The sequence below is a fragment of the Gymnodraco acuticeps genome, unplaced genomic scaffold (assembly GCF_902827175.1).
Source record: "Gymnodraco acuticeps unplaced genomic scaffold, fGymAcu1.1, whole genome shotgun sequence".
In the NCBI taxonomy this organism is placed as follows: domain Eukaryota; kingdom Metazoa; phylum Chordata; class Actinopteri; order Perciformes; family Bathydraconidae; genus Gymnodraco; species Gymnodraco acuticeps.
Window position 1 is genome coordinate 275449 of NW_022990693.1, and position 18336 is coordinate 293784.

Genomic DNA, 18336 nt, shown 5'->3' on the forward strand with positions numbered 1-18336 from the left:
AGACAGATCGTAAAGATAACATGAGGGACTGTGGCCTACTGTATGGAAACTGATAGGGATGCTCCGATCGCCAATTTCGGGGGCGATCGCCGATCCGATCAAGTGGGCGGGGCCTAAATGGAAGATTTAAATCTTCCATTTAAAGGGATGTTTAAACTCAGTTAATGGGGCTCATTCACTGGAGCTTCCACAAACAACAATCAACTTAATTATTACATTCAAATGATGTACATTATTCAAGTTTACATTCACTTTGGATAATAACACGGGAGAGATGAGCGGAAGCGCTCTCTTTTCCTCTCTCCCTCTCTCTCTCTCCCCCCCTCTCTCTCCCCCTCTCTCCCTCCTGACAGCCTGTCAGTATCTCATGCAGCTCTCTGATCCAGTAATGAGTGACCCGACAGTGAAGAATAAATATATTTATAATAACTAGTTTAGCTTGTTCCAGAGGTAGATCAAATAGCTAAGTAGGTCTAACTCTTGTGTGTTTTGCTCCGCTCACCGGTCCGTCTCAGCGGGCGGAGCTGCAGGATTTCTGCTTCACACACACGTTGCATTCCGCTATTTTACTGTCTTTTTCGGACACCTTGAAATACTGCCAGACCGGTGAAGCCATTTTGGCGAGCTTGTTTTGCCGCACACAGAGAAAAGTGTCATGTATTTTAGGTCATGCGATCGGCTCTCGCGATCGGCATGTTTAGAGAGCACCGATCGATCGGTAGAGAGTGAGTATCGGCCGATCTCGATCGGTGACCGATCGATCGGAGCATCCCTAGAAACTGAAGAACCATATTTCTATTTTCAACCTTTATTAATCATTACAAACTTGACTAAGCACAGACACAGTTAGGCCCTACCCGTATTTACCACAGCCAACCACACTTAATCCCTATCCTCACATGTTCCATAATTACACACACACACACACACACACACACACACACACACACACACACACACACACACACACACACACACACACACACACACACACCACACACACACACACACACACACACACACACGCACACACACACACACACACACACACACACACACACACACACACACACCAACTCTTCTTTGTCAGCACATGCAAAATTGAAGAGGCCATCGACTGGTGGCTGTGGGCAGGGGCGGCGCCAGGGGGGCTGAAGCACCCCCCAGGATTGCCAAAGCACCCCCTAAGCACCCCCAATAAATATGTGTTTTATTTATTTTTTTCGAAAATTATTATTATTATTTTTATTAAATTACAAATATTATTGATTACATCAATGCAAATGTGAAACAAACAAATGTTTGACCAAAAACATAAAGCCAACACAGGTGATATGATTAGGCCAATGGCCAGCACCCATTCGATTTTTGACCTACCCATAGGGTAAATTACTTTGTGACACTTGAGTGACTTCCTGTTAGCTGCCTGGAGCCCCAAATGATTTGCTAACAGCAAAGTGAAAAATGGATCGTTTTTTAGTCCTTAAACGTCCACGTGTGGACACTCAATCAAAACCACTTGAAAGCGAGAGGGATTCTGCACATAATAGGCCTCGTGAGTACAAGTAGCTTACTTCTGGGTCTCTGTGTTTCATTCAAGCTCTGCTCTGTGTGTGTGTGGCACGAGCCATTTTGTGTGCGAGAGAGAGAGAGAGAGAGCGCACCGGTGGGTATCTACCGGAGATCGTTGTGGTTAGCATCTGGTACTAGCTAGCCAAGCTAACGGGTATAAGGAGCTTTTTCAACAACAAGGTGGAGGGAGAACTCTCTCCTGTCAGACTGAGAGTCTCAGATAACCTCACCTTAGGTGAAGTAAAGGATTCTCTGTTTAGATAGTTAACTTTAGTCTAGTTATCTCAGTGGGTCTCAAACAGTTTGTTTTAAAAGGGGAGTGGTTTGTAAAATGTCTACGAAGAAATAGAAAATCTGTTTACAGTTCTGTTTCATATGGGTGATGAGAGATGTATCCATAGATCTCTTAATGTTGCTCTCAAAGTGCACCAGATTGATGCTTTTAACTTCAATATTTAAAAAAAATCTTCCCGGGGGAGCATGCCCCCGGACCCCACTAGAGGACGTGAGGTCCACTCCCCACTTGTAAAAATAGCACTTTACCCCTGCTTACACCTATATGCCGTGAGCTGATTATCGAGCCTTCATTGTAACAGTCGCGGGTGCACTGTGTGTGTGTGTGGGGAGTGTTGCAGTAGAAAATTCAACTGTAGCGCTGGTGCATTAATGGGAAACCCTTAATGTTTGAGCACCCTCTATGAAACGTCAAGCTACCCCACAGCACCCCCTAGAGAAAATCTCTGGCGCCGCCACTGGCTGTGGGAGCAGGAGAGCAGGACCACAGCCAAGCTCACAGCTAATGGTGGCAGAGCAGGAAGTCAGGGTATACTACTATGGCCCAGACTATACAGCTGATAGGCTACACCACGGATATATAAAGATACAGCATTGAAGGCGGGATCCTGTTCATTCTTATGAAAGCTGCTCAGTGGCGCATGAAGCCAAAATGGCCTCTCAAATACAAAAATCCCTGCATCATCCGGGAATCTAGGCCCACAGAGCATCCGCACTTGAGTTTTCCATAAGCCCCGCCTCCAATCCGCTCCGTCTCAGTTTAGTGAAACTGATTGAACTTTTAAGACCTTGTGATATAAATAAAGGATATTTGAGTGTTAATATTGGGTAGTTGATTTAGCTAAAAATATTTCTTCCGGTGATTTAGAGACGTCTCTTTCCCAAAGTTAGTCAATCGGAAATAGTATTTCTGGCCCAAAATTATGTCACATACTGATATGGAATTTATAGTAACACTGTTAAGCCACTAGAAAAAAACTGCTTCATCGGTAGGTACACTTTCTGGGGGCTTGGGCTGGAATCACAACAACAAAAAACAGTGATGACTAAACTACATTTCAAGTGTGCTACCAAGCCTGTTCTCAAGCATCACTGTATTAGAGCTGTTAAATATTTCTGAGTAGTGAACTTATCCTTATTACTGTGATTCAGACTAAACAATTAATTTTTACATTGATAAAAAACTGTTTATTGATTTGCTGGGTCAAAAAAAAAGTGGAAGGTGAAAGATATGATTGTATAATTGTAAAAGAAAAATGCCACCAACTCTGATGTGTAAAATAACATAATCTTCAGCAGTGACCATCAAACCACCTCTGTTTTAACATTAACACAGATCCTTCATCTTGTGCCTCAGAGGGTCACTCACATACTGAAACCTGAGTCTGCTAGCAGGGCTGTTTAATGTGCTTTGTGGTAGATAGGCAGGCCGAGCATTACAATAGTGAGTCCCAGGAGACAGCTGCTGGGCGGCTGCATGGCTGTGAAGGCTACAGAAGGGTCTGAATAATGCTAAACCAGCATTTTGAGCCAAAGCCCTGCTGTAGCAGTGAAGCGTAAGAAAGAAGAGCTGTGGGCTCCTGCTGTACTTACAGTACATGGCACAAACTGATCCTGTATCACTGCTGCTCATGACTGTATGCATGTCAAGATGTGAGAGTATAGGTGTGTGTTTGACTAGATATATGGAGTGCGTAGGTAAGAGAGCATGTGCAGTGTGTAAATGTATGTGTGTGTGTGTGTGTGTGTGTGTGTGTGTGTGTGTGTGTGTGTGTGTGTGTGTGTGTGTGTGTGTGTGTGTGTGTGTGTGTGTGTGTGTGTGTGTCCTGTCCTTGTCGAAGAGTAGACAGGAAGGTGGCCTCTGAGCCCTGAGTGACTTTCAGGCTTCATCACCAAACAGTTCTGACGCTGTCGCACACTGATGATGCGGCAGTTGTGACTGTGACAGAGTTGGACAGTTACAGAACACTTCCATCAGTGCTGCCATCACAGTTTCAGCCGAGTAGAGCAGTCCATTTTTTCTAAGCAGAATGTACATTTTCATGTTTACATTTTAAATCAATATTGTGATCAATATGTCAAGTCGTCGGTATATTTAGTATGTAGCTGTTTAATAAGCAGGATAATAATCTGAGAGCCATTAGCCAGTATTCTCATCACCAGCTGCAGATTCATTCATTACACATTATCTCTTACAAAATGTCCTTTATGTTGTATTCTTGTTTTAATGGTTTTGTTAGAGTTCACATTCCAGCCATGGATTCATATTGTCTTCATATACACAAGGGACCAAATAAGGAATAATGACCACCCTTCACCCTCCAATAAAGACCCCTCACTGCATATCTCTCTAGGTCGTCCTCAGACGAGCCCTCCATCGTTGCTTCCAGTCATCCCGGTTCTCCATACATCTGGCCAGTTCATCTGGCCAGTTCATTGGTGCTTTGTGCTCCTACGTCATTCTTGAGTACGTCCACGTATGTTTGTGCGGGACGTCCTCGTGACCGATGCCCGTGTGTTGGTTCCCACAGCACCAATTTGCTGACTGGCAGCTCTTGATGCCTTTGGCAATGTCCTGCTAGTCTCATTCTCCTGGCTGCAATTTTCTCGCTCAGCCTTGGTATTCCCTCGTACAGGATGTTGTTGGTTACATGTACACTCTTGCTGATGTTAAATACTGCTCGCAACATTCTGGTGTAGCATCCGTCAAGAGACTTTTGCAGGGTTGGCTTCAGGGTCCAGCATTCACTGCCATAGAGGAGAACAGACTCTACCGTTGCATAGAAGAAGCTGAGTTTGATTTGACGGGGAGGTTGGAGTTCCATACACTGGTCATGCCGTTCAGGGCCCTCCATGCAAGTGCCTTCCTCACCTTAAGATCTTGCTCGGTTGAGTTAACCCATGAGCCCAGGTACTTGAAGTCCTTGACTTCTTTAAGCACAGTGCCTTCTGTTGTTGTCAGAGGTGGATGTTCCGGTAAGATGTTATAGGTAATAACCTCAGTTTTCTTGGCGTTTAGCCTAAGGCCAACCTTGGCACACTCTGACTCCACTCTGTTCAGGGGTTCCTGTGCTTGCTCCACGCTGTCGGAGAGCAGGCTGATGTCGTGATATTATCCTGCTTAATATACGGCCACATACTAAACACACTAAGGACTTGACTCCCAATATTAATTGAAATAATTGTTTTGACTTGAAAATGATCATATTGCTACCGCTAATAATAAAATACTATTTTCCAGGGCGCACAAATGGCGTGAACTGCGGCAACAGAAGGAACAGAAGCACTGATCGATGTTTTTGGTAACTGTCCAAGTCTGTTCACAGTTTCTTTTTCACTAACAAATCCTTCAACAATGCCAGAGCCCATACCGTGTTCCTGTTAGTGTCTACTTCCTGTCTGTCTTCTTCTGTTCATTTAACTGACATCCAGCGGTGCGTCTTTTACCTCTATTCCTTTCTTTACCTTGATCCTCCTTAGCAACGGTCATTATTTTGCTTAGTTCAACAGTCTTAATAACCTCTGAGATGTTGACCAATCAAAATCGAGTGTAATAACAGGAAACAATATAGCATGTTATCAATCTTTCATTCTCCACCCCCCATTAAAAGTATTCAACTTGTAAAACAGTGACGGCTTAGATTTTGAGGCTTTCACACAAAGCTGACGACAGAATTCACAAAAAAAAGAAATGTGCGTCAGCTGAAAAAGGATGAACCATGAATTATGCATAACTTTTAACCGCTATCCACCCCGTCCCCCGCTTCACTGTAGATATTGCACTAATGATTTTGCAGCACAAACAAGGCTATAAGGTTTTGCAGCTAGCTGCAATTATCCATGAGGCAAAGAATAAATGTTTCCTAAACAAAGAACTTAGTAGGTAGAGGAATGGCAAAAGAGAGGAAGAAGGTCTGGGCGTGACATTTCTAATACATGTTACCACCCACTGTCAGAAGATGCTTATCATTTCACTGTAACTGCGTGTGGCTATTAACCAGATCTTCATGAAATGGACTGTTTTTGCAATGAGGGTCATTTGCATAGAAATTTTTCAGCAGATGTATTATTATTATATTATCACTTAGATGTTATTTGCTGGGACATTTGTCATGCAATAATGTTAACAAAACACAGGTTTATATGTGTGTTTACCTGGAAGCGTAGGATGATGGTCCACATAAGGCCCAGGGTGAGGCGGTGGTTCCCATCCACAATGTCATGGGAGCCCACATTCTCCAGGTGCACCCTCTGTTCTTTAAGGAACTGCAGAGCTTTGTCAACGTTCTCCAGGCAGTGGATCCGCATTCGACCCCGCGTAGGCCTCGGCTGGGGGGGGATCGGAGGGATTATAAACAAAAACCTTCGCCAAAAGATATGCAGCCACTAGTCTAGAGCTAAAGCTATGAACATTTTTCAAATGCAGCTAGATAAAAGATTTTAGGCACAATTCATTTCTCAAAAATATCCTTCTCAGTGAAGTAAGGGAGAAAACTAAATGACAAGTATGTAAGAATATTCATTGTGTCCTCTTAGGAATACGAGTGTTGGAACCTGCTGCAGGTTAAGTAACTCCACAAATCCCAAATTCACCAAATATAAATAAATAAGTGTTCTAAAATAAATATGTTATCTAGTGAGCTAGCTAGGTAACACTGATCAACTTAAATAATCAAAAAGGATATATGTATAGAGCACCATAGTTTTAGTGTTTAAAGAGCGGTTGTCTTAGACAGGAGCACCATCACAGAGGCTAATCCATTTATTTTTGTTGATGGGGCCAGCAGCAAAACATATTTAAGCCCATAAGGCCCATCTGAAAAACGTAATCGTTTAAGGTGTACGCTTCAATTCGAATATATTTCCCTCTTGACCGTCCTGTCAGACAGCCCTTTCCCACAGAAAGCTGAAGCTGTAATCTATGCCCTCTTCAAAGCCACCAAACAGTAATTATATCTGCTGGTCTACAGCTGCCTTGATCTGCCCTTTGTTTGTGTCTTTGTGTACATTTGGTGAATTTGAACCGACCCATAAAAACATTTTCTAACTCAAAAATATTTTAAACGTAAAATATACTTAGATCGATTTTTCAGCTGACCTTTCTCTTAGGTAGCTTTAAAACGTTTTGCTGCTGCCCCTATCCACCGTAATACATTACCATGCTTCCTTGACGGACTGCAGGTTACACACTGACCATAGATAAGAACCTCATACAACCTGACTTAAAACAATCCAAACTATACCTTTAACATCTCACATTCTATGATCAATTAAGAGAGGCTTTAAAATGTATATTATATATATTATAATTTGCCATGAAGTGTGTTCCCACCAGCAGCTCTCCACTGAGGACCTCCAGCAGCCTGGTGAGCATGTATCCATCCCGCAGGTCGTTGTAGAGGTCAGCTATGCGACAGGACACTCTGGCCAGATGGGAGTTAACCCACTTGGTGAAAGTCTTCTTCTGTACCGCATCTCGTTCATCTGAGGGAAAACAAAGAACCAGCTTTAGAGTGACCGTCGCTTCCTAGACAGACAGGCAATAAGAATATCTTATAGCTAGAACAACGATTAAGTCAAATGATACTTATCTTTGGAAATGCTTTAGGTGATATACCTTTTAAATTATGAAATCTATATTCTGTCTTTTTCCCTATTGTGGATATATGAAAAAAAAAGCAGGCCACATATTTAACATATTTGTTATGATTTTGGTTATGGTGATCAAAAAATGTGGTACTATAATTCAGCAGAGAATCAACACCCTCTGAAGCAGGTGTGTTTGTAGAGTGTGTGTGTGTGTGTGTGGTGTGTGTGTGTGTGTGTGTGTGTGTGTGTGTGTGTGTGTGTGTGTGTGTGTGTGTGTGTGTGTGTGTGTGTGTGTGTGTGTGTGTGTGTGTGTGTGTGTGTGTGTGTGTGTGTGTGTGTGTGTGTGTGTGTGTGTGTGGATGTAGACATGTGCGTGACCTCTGACCTGCCAGGGCCTTGATGCGGGAGCACTCGAACAGCTTGGAGCTGGTGCACTCCGTCTCCCAGAATCCTGAGCTGCTTGGGCGGTTGTTGTTGTTGAGCTGGCGCTGGGCTTCGGCGTTGTCCAGGTCTGGGGAGGCATTAGCCATCGCGCCCGATGCCCTGCAACACACACACACACACACACACACAAGTTTAAATGTCTGTGTGAAAAACATTTACCAACAAGGATACTCGGGTTAGACCATGGCAACAGTCCACATTTCCCCTTTAGTTAAAATAAAATAAAATAAACAGCTTGTCAACGTTATCAAATCAAATTTTATTTATATAGCACATTTATAAACGATTTTTGGTCAAGCCAAAGTGCTGTACATAAAATAAAAATAGCCTACAGTACCTTATCTTATCTTACCTTATAAGATAAAGTAAGATAAGATGGTACTTTATTGATCCCAATTTGGGATTCTTTTTGTGTTGCAGCAGCATAAAAGACAAGGCATTTTACAATAAAAAAAACTAGAAATAAACAAGAAAATTGAAAATATACATGTTGATTTTGACAAGATATTATATATACAAATATATATATATATACATAAATATATGACATATGGAATATTAATATTAAATATTGAACAGATTATATATGTGTAAAATGTACGACGTGGTTTTATTCCAAGAGAAACTATGGAGCAGAGAGTTCTCTTCCAGCCAGAGGTGATTTGTTGTACAGACTTATTGCAGTGGGCAGGAATGTGTTCCTGTATCGGTCCTTGTGACCGCGGAGCTGCAGCAGTCTGTTGGAGAAGGAGCTCCGCTGACTGTCCAGCTGCAGGTGGAGAGGATGGGTGGGGTTATCCATCATGGACAACAGTCTGTTGAGTGTCCTCCTCTCCACCACAGCTTCAAAGGGATCCAGCTTGATGCCGATGACAGACCCAGCTTTCCTGATCAGTTTATTGATCCTGCTGGTGTCACCAGCTCTCACGGCCCGTCCACAAAGCGGCGTGCGTTGAAGCTTCCAACGCTTCTGCCCATTCACTTTGAATGGGGTGACGTCACTTTTAGCCGAACTGCATTTTGGGAAGCGACGTGGAGCGTTGCTGGCGTTGCTGGCTTCAAAAGTTGAGCAATGTTCAACTTTTGACGCCTCGATGGAGGCGTCAGCCAATGAAATCCCGTTTATGCAAATCTGCCAGTACAAGCGCTAGCCAATCAAACCGCGTGTATGCTGGGAGAGACTACGAAGGTCATTTCCTCATATTCCAAAAAATGGAGGGAAAATTCATTATAGCGGTAGTGAATCACCCGGTGCTGTATGATCAGTCTCTGTTCATCTACCGGGATACAAACCGGAGGAGCGAGGCATGGAGGGAGGTGGCAGAGACAGTGGGTGAAACTGGTAGGTTTTCGCCTGTTTGGGGATTTTATATCCAGTTTACTTCGTTTTAACATTGCTATTGCTTTGTATGTCGGGGGCGGGAGATTCATGTGATTGGTTGTTGGTCGCGTTGCTCGCAAAAATCCCCAAGCTTCAGATACGCCCACCTCCAAGCGTCAACGCACGCTGCTGTGTCTGCCCCTACGGCCCCTACACACGGCGGCGTGCGTTACCGCTTGGCGGTGGGCGTGTCTGAAGCTTGGGGATTTTTTTACGAACAACGCGACCAACAACCAATCACATGAATGTCCCGCCGCGGACATACAAAGCAAAGCATTCATGCTACATCGATGCTGGCTAAATATACTGTCTATGCTTGCTAGCTGTCCATTCAAACGAAGTACACTGGATATAAACTCCCCAAACAGGCGAAAACCTACCAGTTTCACCCACTGTCTCTGCCACCTCCCCCCATGCCTGGCTCCTCCGGTTTGTATCCCTATATGTAAAGAGGGACTGGTCATATAGTACCGCCACGATAATTTTCTCCTCCATTTTTTGACATATGGGAAATAACTGCGGTCTGGCTCTCCCAACATACACGCGGTTTGATTGGCTAGCGCATGGAATGTCAGATTTGCATACGCAGGATTTGATTGGCTGACGCCTCCGTCGAGGCGGCAAAAGTAGAACATTGCTCTACTTTTGCAGCGAGCACCGCGAGACAAGCTACGCTTTGCTCCCACAATGCAGTTCGGCGAATCGTGACGTCACCCCATTCAAAGTGAATGGGCAGAAGCGTTGAAGCGGCAACGCACGCCGCCGTGTGTAGGGGCCGTAACGGCCCGTCCACACAGCGGCGTGCGTTGACGCTTGGCGGTGGGCGTGTCTGAAGCTTGGGGATTTTTTGCGAGCAACGCGACCAACAACCAATCACATGAATCTCCCGCCCACGACATACAAAGCAATAGCAATGTTAAAACGAAGTAAACTGGATATAAAATCCCCAAACAGGCGAAAACCTACCAGTTTCATCCACTGTCTCTGCCACCTCCCTCCATGCCTCGTTCCTCCGGTTTGTATCCCGGTAGATGAACAGAGACTGATCATACAGCACCGGGTGATTCACTACCGCTATAATTAGGGATGCACGATATTATGAATTATGACGTCATCCCGATAAACCCGATACCAGTATTAATAGCCCCGATAATATACAATATATTTTTTGGGTAAAAAAAAAGAAAAAAATACTGCGGTGTGGGTGGATTGGGATGAGGGGCGCTTGTTTTTCACTCGGCTCCTCCCGTTTTGCCAGTACTGTGGTATCAGTGGTTTAGGAAGAGGGGAGTTCTTCACAAATCCAGCGCTCCCTAACTCATGCCTGGCTGTGACGTAAATGGTGTGCGGCCGTGAAGCCAGGACAGTAAACAAACATGTCGTCGGTGGTATGGGCGTTGGAGCTATGTGCAACTCAAGGCATATGCTCGAACCGGAGCTGCCTGGACGCTGCAATCATGTTGCGCACTATCCGTGCTGAGTGTGCTGACTTTTCGTACAATGTCCCACTGTCTGGCTTCCTGCATAAAGTCAAGTGCTCTGCGCAGTTGTGGCGAAATGTCGCTCCTCTCTTTTCATTTAAACAGCTCCTTATATCCGTTAGCGCAGCTAGCTAGCACCAGATGCTAACAACAACAATGCACGTAAGGTCTCTCTCTCACTCGCTCGGGCCACACATACACACACCCTCCCGGTCCTCCCAATAGCCAGTCGGTGCCTGCCGGTGAGCGTGGAAGTGTGGTCTGCCACAAGCGGGCTGTCAGCATCAGCTTGTAAATGGTATTTTAAACTCGATGCGCTCTGAAACTACGGGGCGGCCAGGGAAAAAAAATACACATGCGTTAATCGCTTTAAAATAATTTGTGGCGTAAAATTTTTTTCATTATCGGTCTTGAGAAGCAGGAAGTTATCGGTATCGGTTTCAAAAAACCAATATTGTGCATCCCTAGCTATAATGAATTTTCCCTCCATTTTTTGGAATATGAGGAAATGACCTGCCTAGTCTCTCCCAGCATACACGCGGTTTGATTGGCTAGCGCTTGTACTAGCAGATTTACATAAACGGGATTTAATTGGCTGACGCCTCCTGTGTGGACGGGCCGTTAGTGCACTCCCAGGTACTAGTAGTCCTCCACAACAGCCACACCGTCTCCCAGAATGCACAGGGGCTGAGGAGACGTCCTCTTCCTCCTGAAATCAATGACCATCTCTCTGGTCTTGGCCACATTCAGAAGCAGATGATTTCCTCCAGTCCACTCTACAAAATCACCCACTATGCTCTGTACTCCTCCTCCCGTCCATCCCTTATACACCCTACCACTGCAGAGTCATCCGAAAACCTCTGCAGGTGGCATTACTCTGAGTGGTATTGAAAGTCAGAGGTGTATAAGGTGAACAGGAAAGGAGACAGCACAGTCCCGTCCCGTGATATTTCCGTAAAAAGAAATGGTCTCATTAATTATGCTTTTACAGCCAAATGTATATCAAAACGTAGATTGTGCCCTTCAGAGCTGTAACCATAAGTCAATTAATACAACATTAAGTTGATCCAAAAAAAAGTTAGTATTTATTTCAGCTTTAATTAAAAACATTCCCTGTGTCAGCTATTCAAACGGGAATATTTAACTTTATGTTTTGGACTGCTGCTCAGATAAAATAAGATTGAACTATTTAATATATCAAATAATTAACCATAAGTTACCCTAGTTATTGATATCACTCCAAATGGTGCTGCTTATTCTCAATAGACAGCTTTGCTTACAGTGTGAAGTGCTGTTTCCCTTCACACTGAATTGTTTTGGAATGTTCTGGCTTTTTATTGGCTTAGTCACACCAAGAACACCAACATGCTCACACGTCATTTACAGAAACACACACTTATACATGCAAATAACAGTCAGAAAGAATGTGTTGGGGACACACAGGTGATAATGGAACGCTGACTGACTCCACACACATTTCATGGACACATTGAACCATTATCTAGCCACACAGGTTCACAGAAACACATTCAGGTTTACACAGGGGGAATTTGCTAAATGTCCACACATTTCACAAATAACATGGCTCAAAGTAAACAAAAACTACTCTGGAGCCCATAAATAAAATCCTTCCCGTTCATGAATGATGCAGCACCTCTCCTTGGCATCAGAGCTTTTGACAAAAGAGAAGCTTAAAATAAAAATCTCTCTGATGGTGGGAGTCAGGAAGTAAACATGATTTGGTTGATCTCTCCTGTCTCTGACAGCTGAGGCAAAAAATAGACTTCTAAACTTTTCCAAGAAATCACACAGCTCAGGGTGAGATGTAAGTGTTTGCAAAAAGATAAGAAAATGATTTAGACACTGTTCAAGTTTCAGATTTGTATTCATTTCTATTGCATTCCTTTTCAAAGAGCAGAACATAACAGATTTGCATTGAATCTTAAAGGAACAGCACTATAGTCCCCAGGAGCTATATTTACCAAACAAGACAAATAAGTGGCAGTTTGCAGAAATTCCTAAAATAAGGGGTGTCTCAGTCTTTACTTTAGGACTCCTAAATACTCCTACAACTATCATCTGCTGATGGTATTTGATGCCAGATACAATGTAATTAACAGGCCAATATTTCTTATTGATTCAGCAATCTATTAATATTATTTTTCTATAATGTAAATGAATGGGTTCCTTGCTCTTAGTAGTGTTGTGGCTCTTACTGTAAGAGAGATGTGCTTCAATGTGCTGCACCACACGTTTCAGTTGGAGGAAACAAAGATCCTGGTGAGACATACAAATCAGCAGACTTGGTGAAAATCTAAACTTCTTGTGCTTCTTATGCTGAAATGATCTGGCTTATACCAAATATGAGCAGTTTTTCAGATATTTTGCAGATTTGTCTCAGACTCTGTCTAAGAGGAGCTATGTTATATGTGTGTAAGCATTTTACACTTCCTTCCTATATTTCCCTGAATCACACATTTATAATCTGGGTTTGGCTAGTCATTGTTATTCATGTAAACAGCAGACTAAGAACAAAATTGCAAATATGTGTGACCAAAAGCAGTGGCATGTTTAGGGAAATACGTGATTCTTTGATACATACGTATAGTCAGCAGAAAGGTGGATTATTTGCTTTATAAAGTTTCCCAGGACATTTTGATACCACTGTGAAAGCTCATCAGTGTAACGGCCCGTCTACACTACAGGCGTAAACAAATGCTTTCAACGCTTCGCCCATTCATTTGAATGGGATGACGTAGGATATTTTCAAACTTCGCCGAACTGCATTGTGGGTAGCATGGCAAGGCGTTGCAAGCATCGCGAGCGTCTATCGGCGTCAAAAGTTGAACAATGTTCAACTTTTGAGGCTCGATGCTTGCTCGAAGCTGGCGTCAGCCAATGAAATCCCGTTTATGCAAATCTGCCAGTACAAGCGCTAGCCAATCAAACCGCGTGTATGCTGGGAGAGACTACGCAGGTAATTTCCTCATATTCAAAAAAATTGAGGGAAAATTCATTGTAGCGGTAGTGAATCACCCGGTGCTGTATGATCAGTCTCTGTTGATCTACCGGGATACAAACCGGAGGAGCGAGGCATGGAGGGAGGAGGCAGAGACAGTGGGTGAAACTGGTAGGTTTTCGCCTGTTTGGGGATTTTATATCCAGTTTACTTCGTTTTAACATTGCTATTGCTTTGTATGTCGGGGGCGGGAGATTCATGTGATTGGTTGTTGGTCGCGTTGCTCGCAAAAAATCGCCAAGCCTCAGACACGCCCAGCTTCAAGATTTTTCGACGCCTGTAGTGTAGACGGGCCGTAAGGATCCACTGTAACACACATCAACTCAAGCTGACAACACAAACTATAATTGATGTCAATATTGTCACACCTTTTAGTCCTATGATGAGTTTATGTTTAGTACTAAAGAGAGGTATTTACGATGTGTGCTATTATTTGCTATTATTTTACTCTTGAGGCCTGTACTACGAAGCCGGTTCAACATAACCTGGATATGTTTGAGTTACCCGGCTTACCTAGTCCAAAACAAACGTGCTCTCGCTAAACAGTCCTACGACGCTGGTTATCAACTCGTTAACTCAAGCCAGCTTTGCCCTATCTAGTTATGTGCGTGTTCACATAAAAGGGGCAGGGTTAGCAACATTTGACCAATCACAAACATCGAGAAGCGTACTGACAGCGCAGAGTCATACTTCCTGAATGAAAAGTGAACTATAACATTAGACAAATATGAAGACCAGGGTTTCCCACACATAGACTATACTTGAGCGGGCCGCCCAGGTATATTAACGGCCGCCCAAGTATATTTCGCGACCCATTTAGGTTTTTCTTTTTATTCGTCCGTGACCACGACGCCATCTGCGATCGATTAACTTGTGGACAGTGATCCCTCGCTCTACGCCTCCTGGACCTGTACCCAGTCCCGGACTGGCCATCGGGAGGACCGGGGGGTTTCCCGATGGCCTGGCCTGTTAAGTGGTCTGCCTCACACAGGGGGACTGGCTGTCTACATGATGTGGTCTGCCTCACACAGAGTGACTGGCTGTCTACATGATGTGGCCTGCCGACATGGCCACTGTCATACAGATCATAAATCAAAGCCCTTGATTGGTCTCTGTGTGTCATTCAAGCTCGGGATAACCTGAGCTCAGGTGAGGTAAAGGACTCTCTGAGTGTTTAGATAGTTAACTTAGTCTAAGTTCTCAGTGGGTCTCAAACGGTTTGGTCACCATTTATGTAAACACATATTTCCATTTGAGGGGGTTGTGGTTAGTAAAATACGCATTAATAAATAAATAAAAAGTTAACTAGGTGAAAAAAGGTAAGATATAGTGGTGCACGATAATTATCGGGCCGATAATTATCGGTCCGATATTAAGGCCCTGACACACCAACCCGATTTTGGGAGTCAGAGGCCGTCAGAGGCTGTCGGGCATTCGCGACGCCGTAGTCAGGTTGGTGTGTCCCGCACCTTCTGCCGTGACACGCCTTATTTGGACTGCCTGACCAGATGCATGGCCGATTCGCATCGGGTCAGGCAGTCGGACCAAGCAATCACTCTGATTGGCTGTTCAGCTAGCGAATCAGAAGCGAAACGGACTTTGTCGTTAAATTCGGCGGCTTTCCAAACCCTCCGGCTACTTATTTTTGTCAAAAGCGACTAACGACTAATCTAACGACTTGTAATGGTGTTATTAGGGACTTTTCTGGTGTTTGGAGACTCACGTATTGTTCTGCAGTTAACGAGCTGCCGTGAGCCCCACAGCCCTCCCATAGTACTCACAGGCGCACAGACTCACAGTTGCCTCCCGCAGAAGCTCAGCTGCAGTCAGAGCAGAGAGGAGACAGCCACACTCTCCCGCGTCGAGACGGCTTCAGTCACTTAATCACCTCGTCCACTGTGTGTGTGCCTCTCTGTGACAAGCTAAACATCCACGTAGGTCATCATGTCACAGTCTAAACTGTATTCACAAAAGTACAGAAAGGAGTGGGAATCAAACCCTGAGTTTAAAGGATGGTTGAAGCCATTTATTGGAGATGACACACGGGCGTACTATATTGCCTTTATTGTAAGGGATATTTCTACTAAAAACTACTCAAACTATTTCTACTTTCTACTATAATACATGATAAAATATGTCTTGATTATATTTTGTAGTGTTCGGAATCTTCAAAGTTAACTGAAGTTATCAAATAAATGTAATGTAAAACTGAATCAAACCATAAACAAGGTGGCCTGTTGGGATTACTATATATATATATATATATATATATATATATATATATATATATATATATCTGACAGTTATGTAGGCACATTGTTATTGTTTCTTATCGCTAACCCCTCTTATGGCTGATAGCTCCAGTGCCGCACGAAACATGTTTTCGATGGACGAGAGGGAAATGGAACGCACACGCTATTTGTTGTTTGTTTATATCATGCAGTCTGTTCTTCTTCTCTGTCTTCCGGTTGTTACCTCTTTTGAATGACGAATACACACTACCGCCGCCTGCTGGTAAGGAGAGTTATTGCCACTCATGCACTGAAGTCTTTGCGGTGTGTTTCCCGTGCAACACATGGCCAAGACGCAGGAGAACACGGCGACGCAACAGCTGGCGTCGGCGAGTCCTCTGGTGACTGCTTGGTGTGTCAGGGCCTTTAGGAATTATGACGTCATCCCGATAAACCCGATAAAAGTATTAATAGCCCCGATAATATACAATATATTTTTTGGGTAAAAAAAGGAAAACATACTGCGGTGTGGGTGGATTGGGATGAGGGGCGCTTGTTTTTCCCTCGGCTCCTCCCGGTTTGCCAGTACTGTGGTATTAGTGGTTTAGGAAGAGGGAAGTTTTTCACAAATCCAGCGCTCCCTAACTCATGCCTGGCTGTGACGTAAATGGTGTGTGGCCGTGAAGCCAGGACAGTAAACAAACTTGTCGTCGGTAGTATGGGACTATTTCAAAGTTTCAGAGTTAGATAGTTCGCTTGCTATTTGTATTAACAAATGCAATGCAGAAGTTCCACGAGGAGGGAAAAAGGCAACGAGCTATAATACTGCCAACCTGATTAGTCACCTGAAACATCGCCATCGCTTCGATGGTGTGTTAAAAGCGTACGAAGACGCCTGCGCTGCTAAACTAGCGGCGAATACAAAGCCAGCTGCAAAGGCACCGGGGCTTTTACCTATCGACGAGGCTTTTGAAAAAGGCAAAAAGTTTGCCAGAGACGACCCCAGGGTTAATTTTGTTCATAGTAGTAATGCTCATGTCATTTGCTCACTACTAGTCTTTTTGTTACCACCAGGTGTGCAAAAACTACAGGTACATTTAATATATATATATATTATATTATTATCGGTTATCGGTATCGGTCTTAAGAAGCAGGAAGTTTTCGGTATCGGTTTCAAAAAACCAATATCGTGCATCCCTAGTAAGATACACTAGTTGAGAGCTAAAACTAGTCTTTGCTGCTGCCTCAAAAAGGAGAAGGGAGGAGAGGGGGGAGACAGGAGAGGCTGATTCAGGAGCACAGACACACTCACAATAGGGCTGCACGATTTTGGGAAAAAATCTAATTGCGATTTTTCTGACAAATATTGCGATTCGATTATTGTAAAATGCGGCCATATCTCCGGCTAGGAAGGTCGCATCAACATACTCCCGTCTCTAGCACCCCCGCAGCCCGAGCTACGAGTGAAAGGACTAAACTTACATGAAACTTCTGTTGGGTTGCTTTAAAGTCAAGCTTCAGTTTAAGATTCACCCTGTAATAGATGTAAAATATGTGATGGAGCATTACTAACCTGACTCAGATGGTTTGTTTCACCTAACCATCTAGGAAAGCTCAATTGGAAGCCATTTGGAAAGGGCAGGCACTTTCAAAAATACTTGGCAGGTGATTGGATCAATAGGGCCAATTCTGATTGGTTAACAATGGCTGGTACATGTGGAGCACAGCAGTTCTGATTTGTGTGGATGACTGACACACAAGAAGAAAAAAAATAAAAGTTACAAAAAATCGCAGGCTTTGCGATTTCATAATCGCATCATTTAAAATCGCGATTTCGATTTAAAATCGATTAATCGTTCAGCCCTAACTCACAACTACAAATGAACCAAAAATAAATAAATAAACAAGTTTCAGTGTTTTTTTCATATTGGAAATGGGATGTTATTGGTTATGGCCATGATTTTATGATTATTGAAATGTATACAGTTCTGTTTCATATAGGTGTTTCCATAGATCTAGTCTCTTTATTTCCCCCTCAAAGTGCACCAGATTGATGCATTTAACTCCAAAATTTAAAAATAAATCTTACCGGGGGAGCATGCACTTGTGCCATGACCTGCAAGGTGAATACAGCTGGTAAAAGAAAAAGTGTTTGAATGCGTACATTCAGGGACGCCCCTCCCTACAGGCCAATCACGCAGGCTGCATGGGGCCCCGCCTTGCGCAGGGGGCCCCGCCCAGAGTGCCTCAGCTGCTGTGCGCAGTTCTCCGCTCAGTTCTCCGTGCACCCCCGCGAGAGTGAGAGGTGACAAGGGGAGCATGTCT

General features: G+C 43.8%; 1 protein-coding gene across 3 annotated transcripts in view; it reads right to left on the reverse strand.

The window, feature by feature from the left end:
- The window catches only part of LOC117555630 (spectrin beta chain, non-erythrocytic 1-like), a gene marked incomplete at its 3' end in the record, with an annotated part of 149190 nt that overhangs the window by 111931 nt on the left and 18923 nt on the right, over positions 1–18336 (reverse strand). For all 3 annotated transcript variants that reach the window (XM_034230557.1, XM_034230559.1, XM_034230558.1), the window contains 3 exon segments: positions 6022–6195; positions 7199–7350; positions 7841–7998. In XM_034230557.1, coding sequence (XP_034086448.1) covers positions 6022–6195; positions 7199–7350; positions 7841–7985 — 471 coding nt within the window.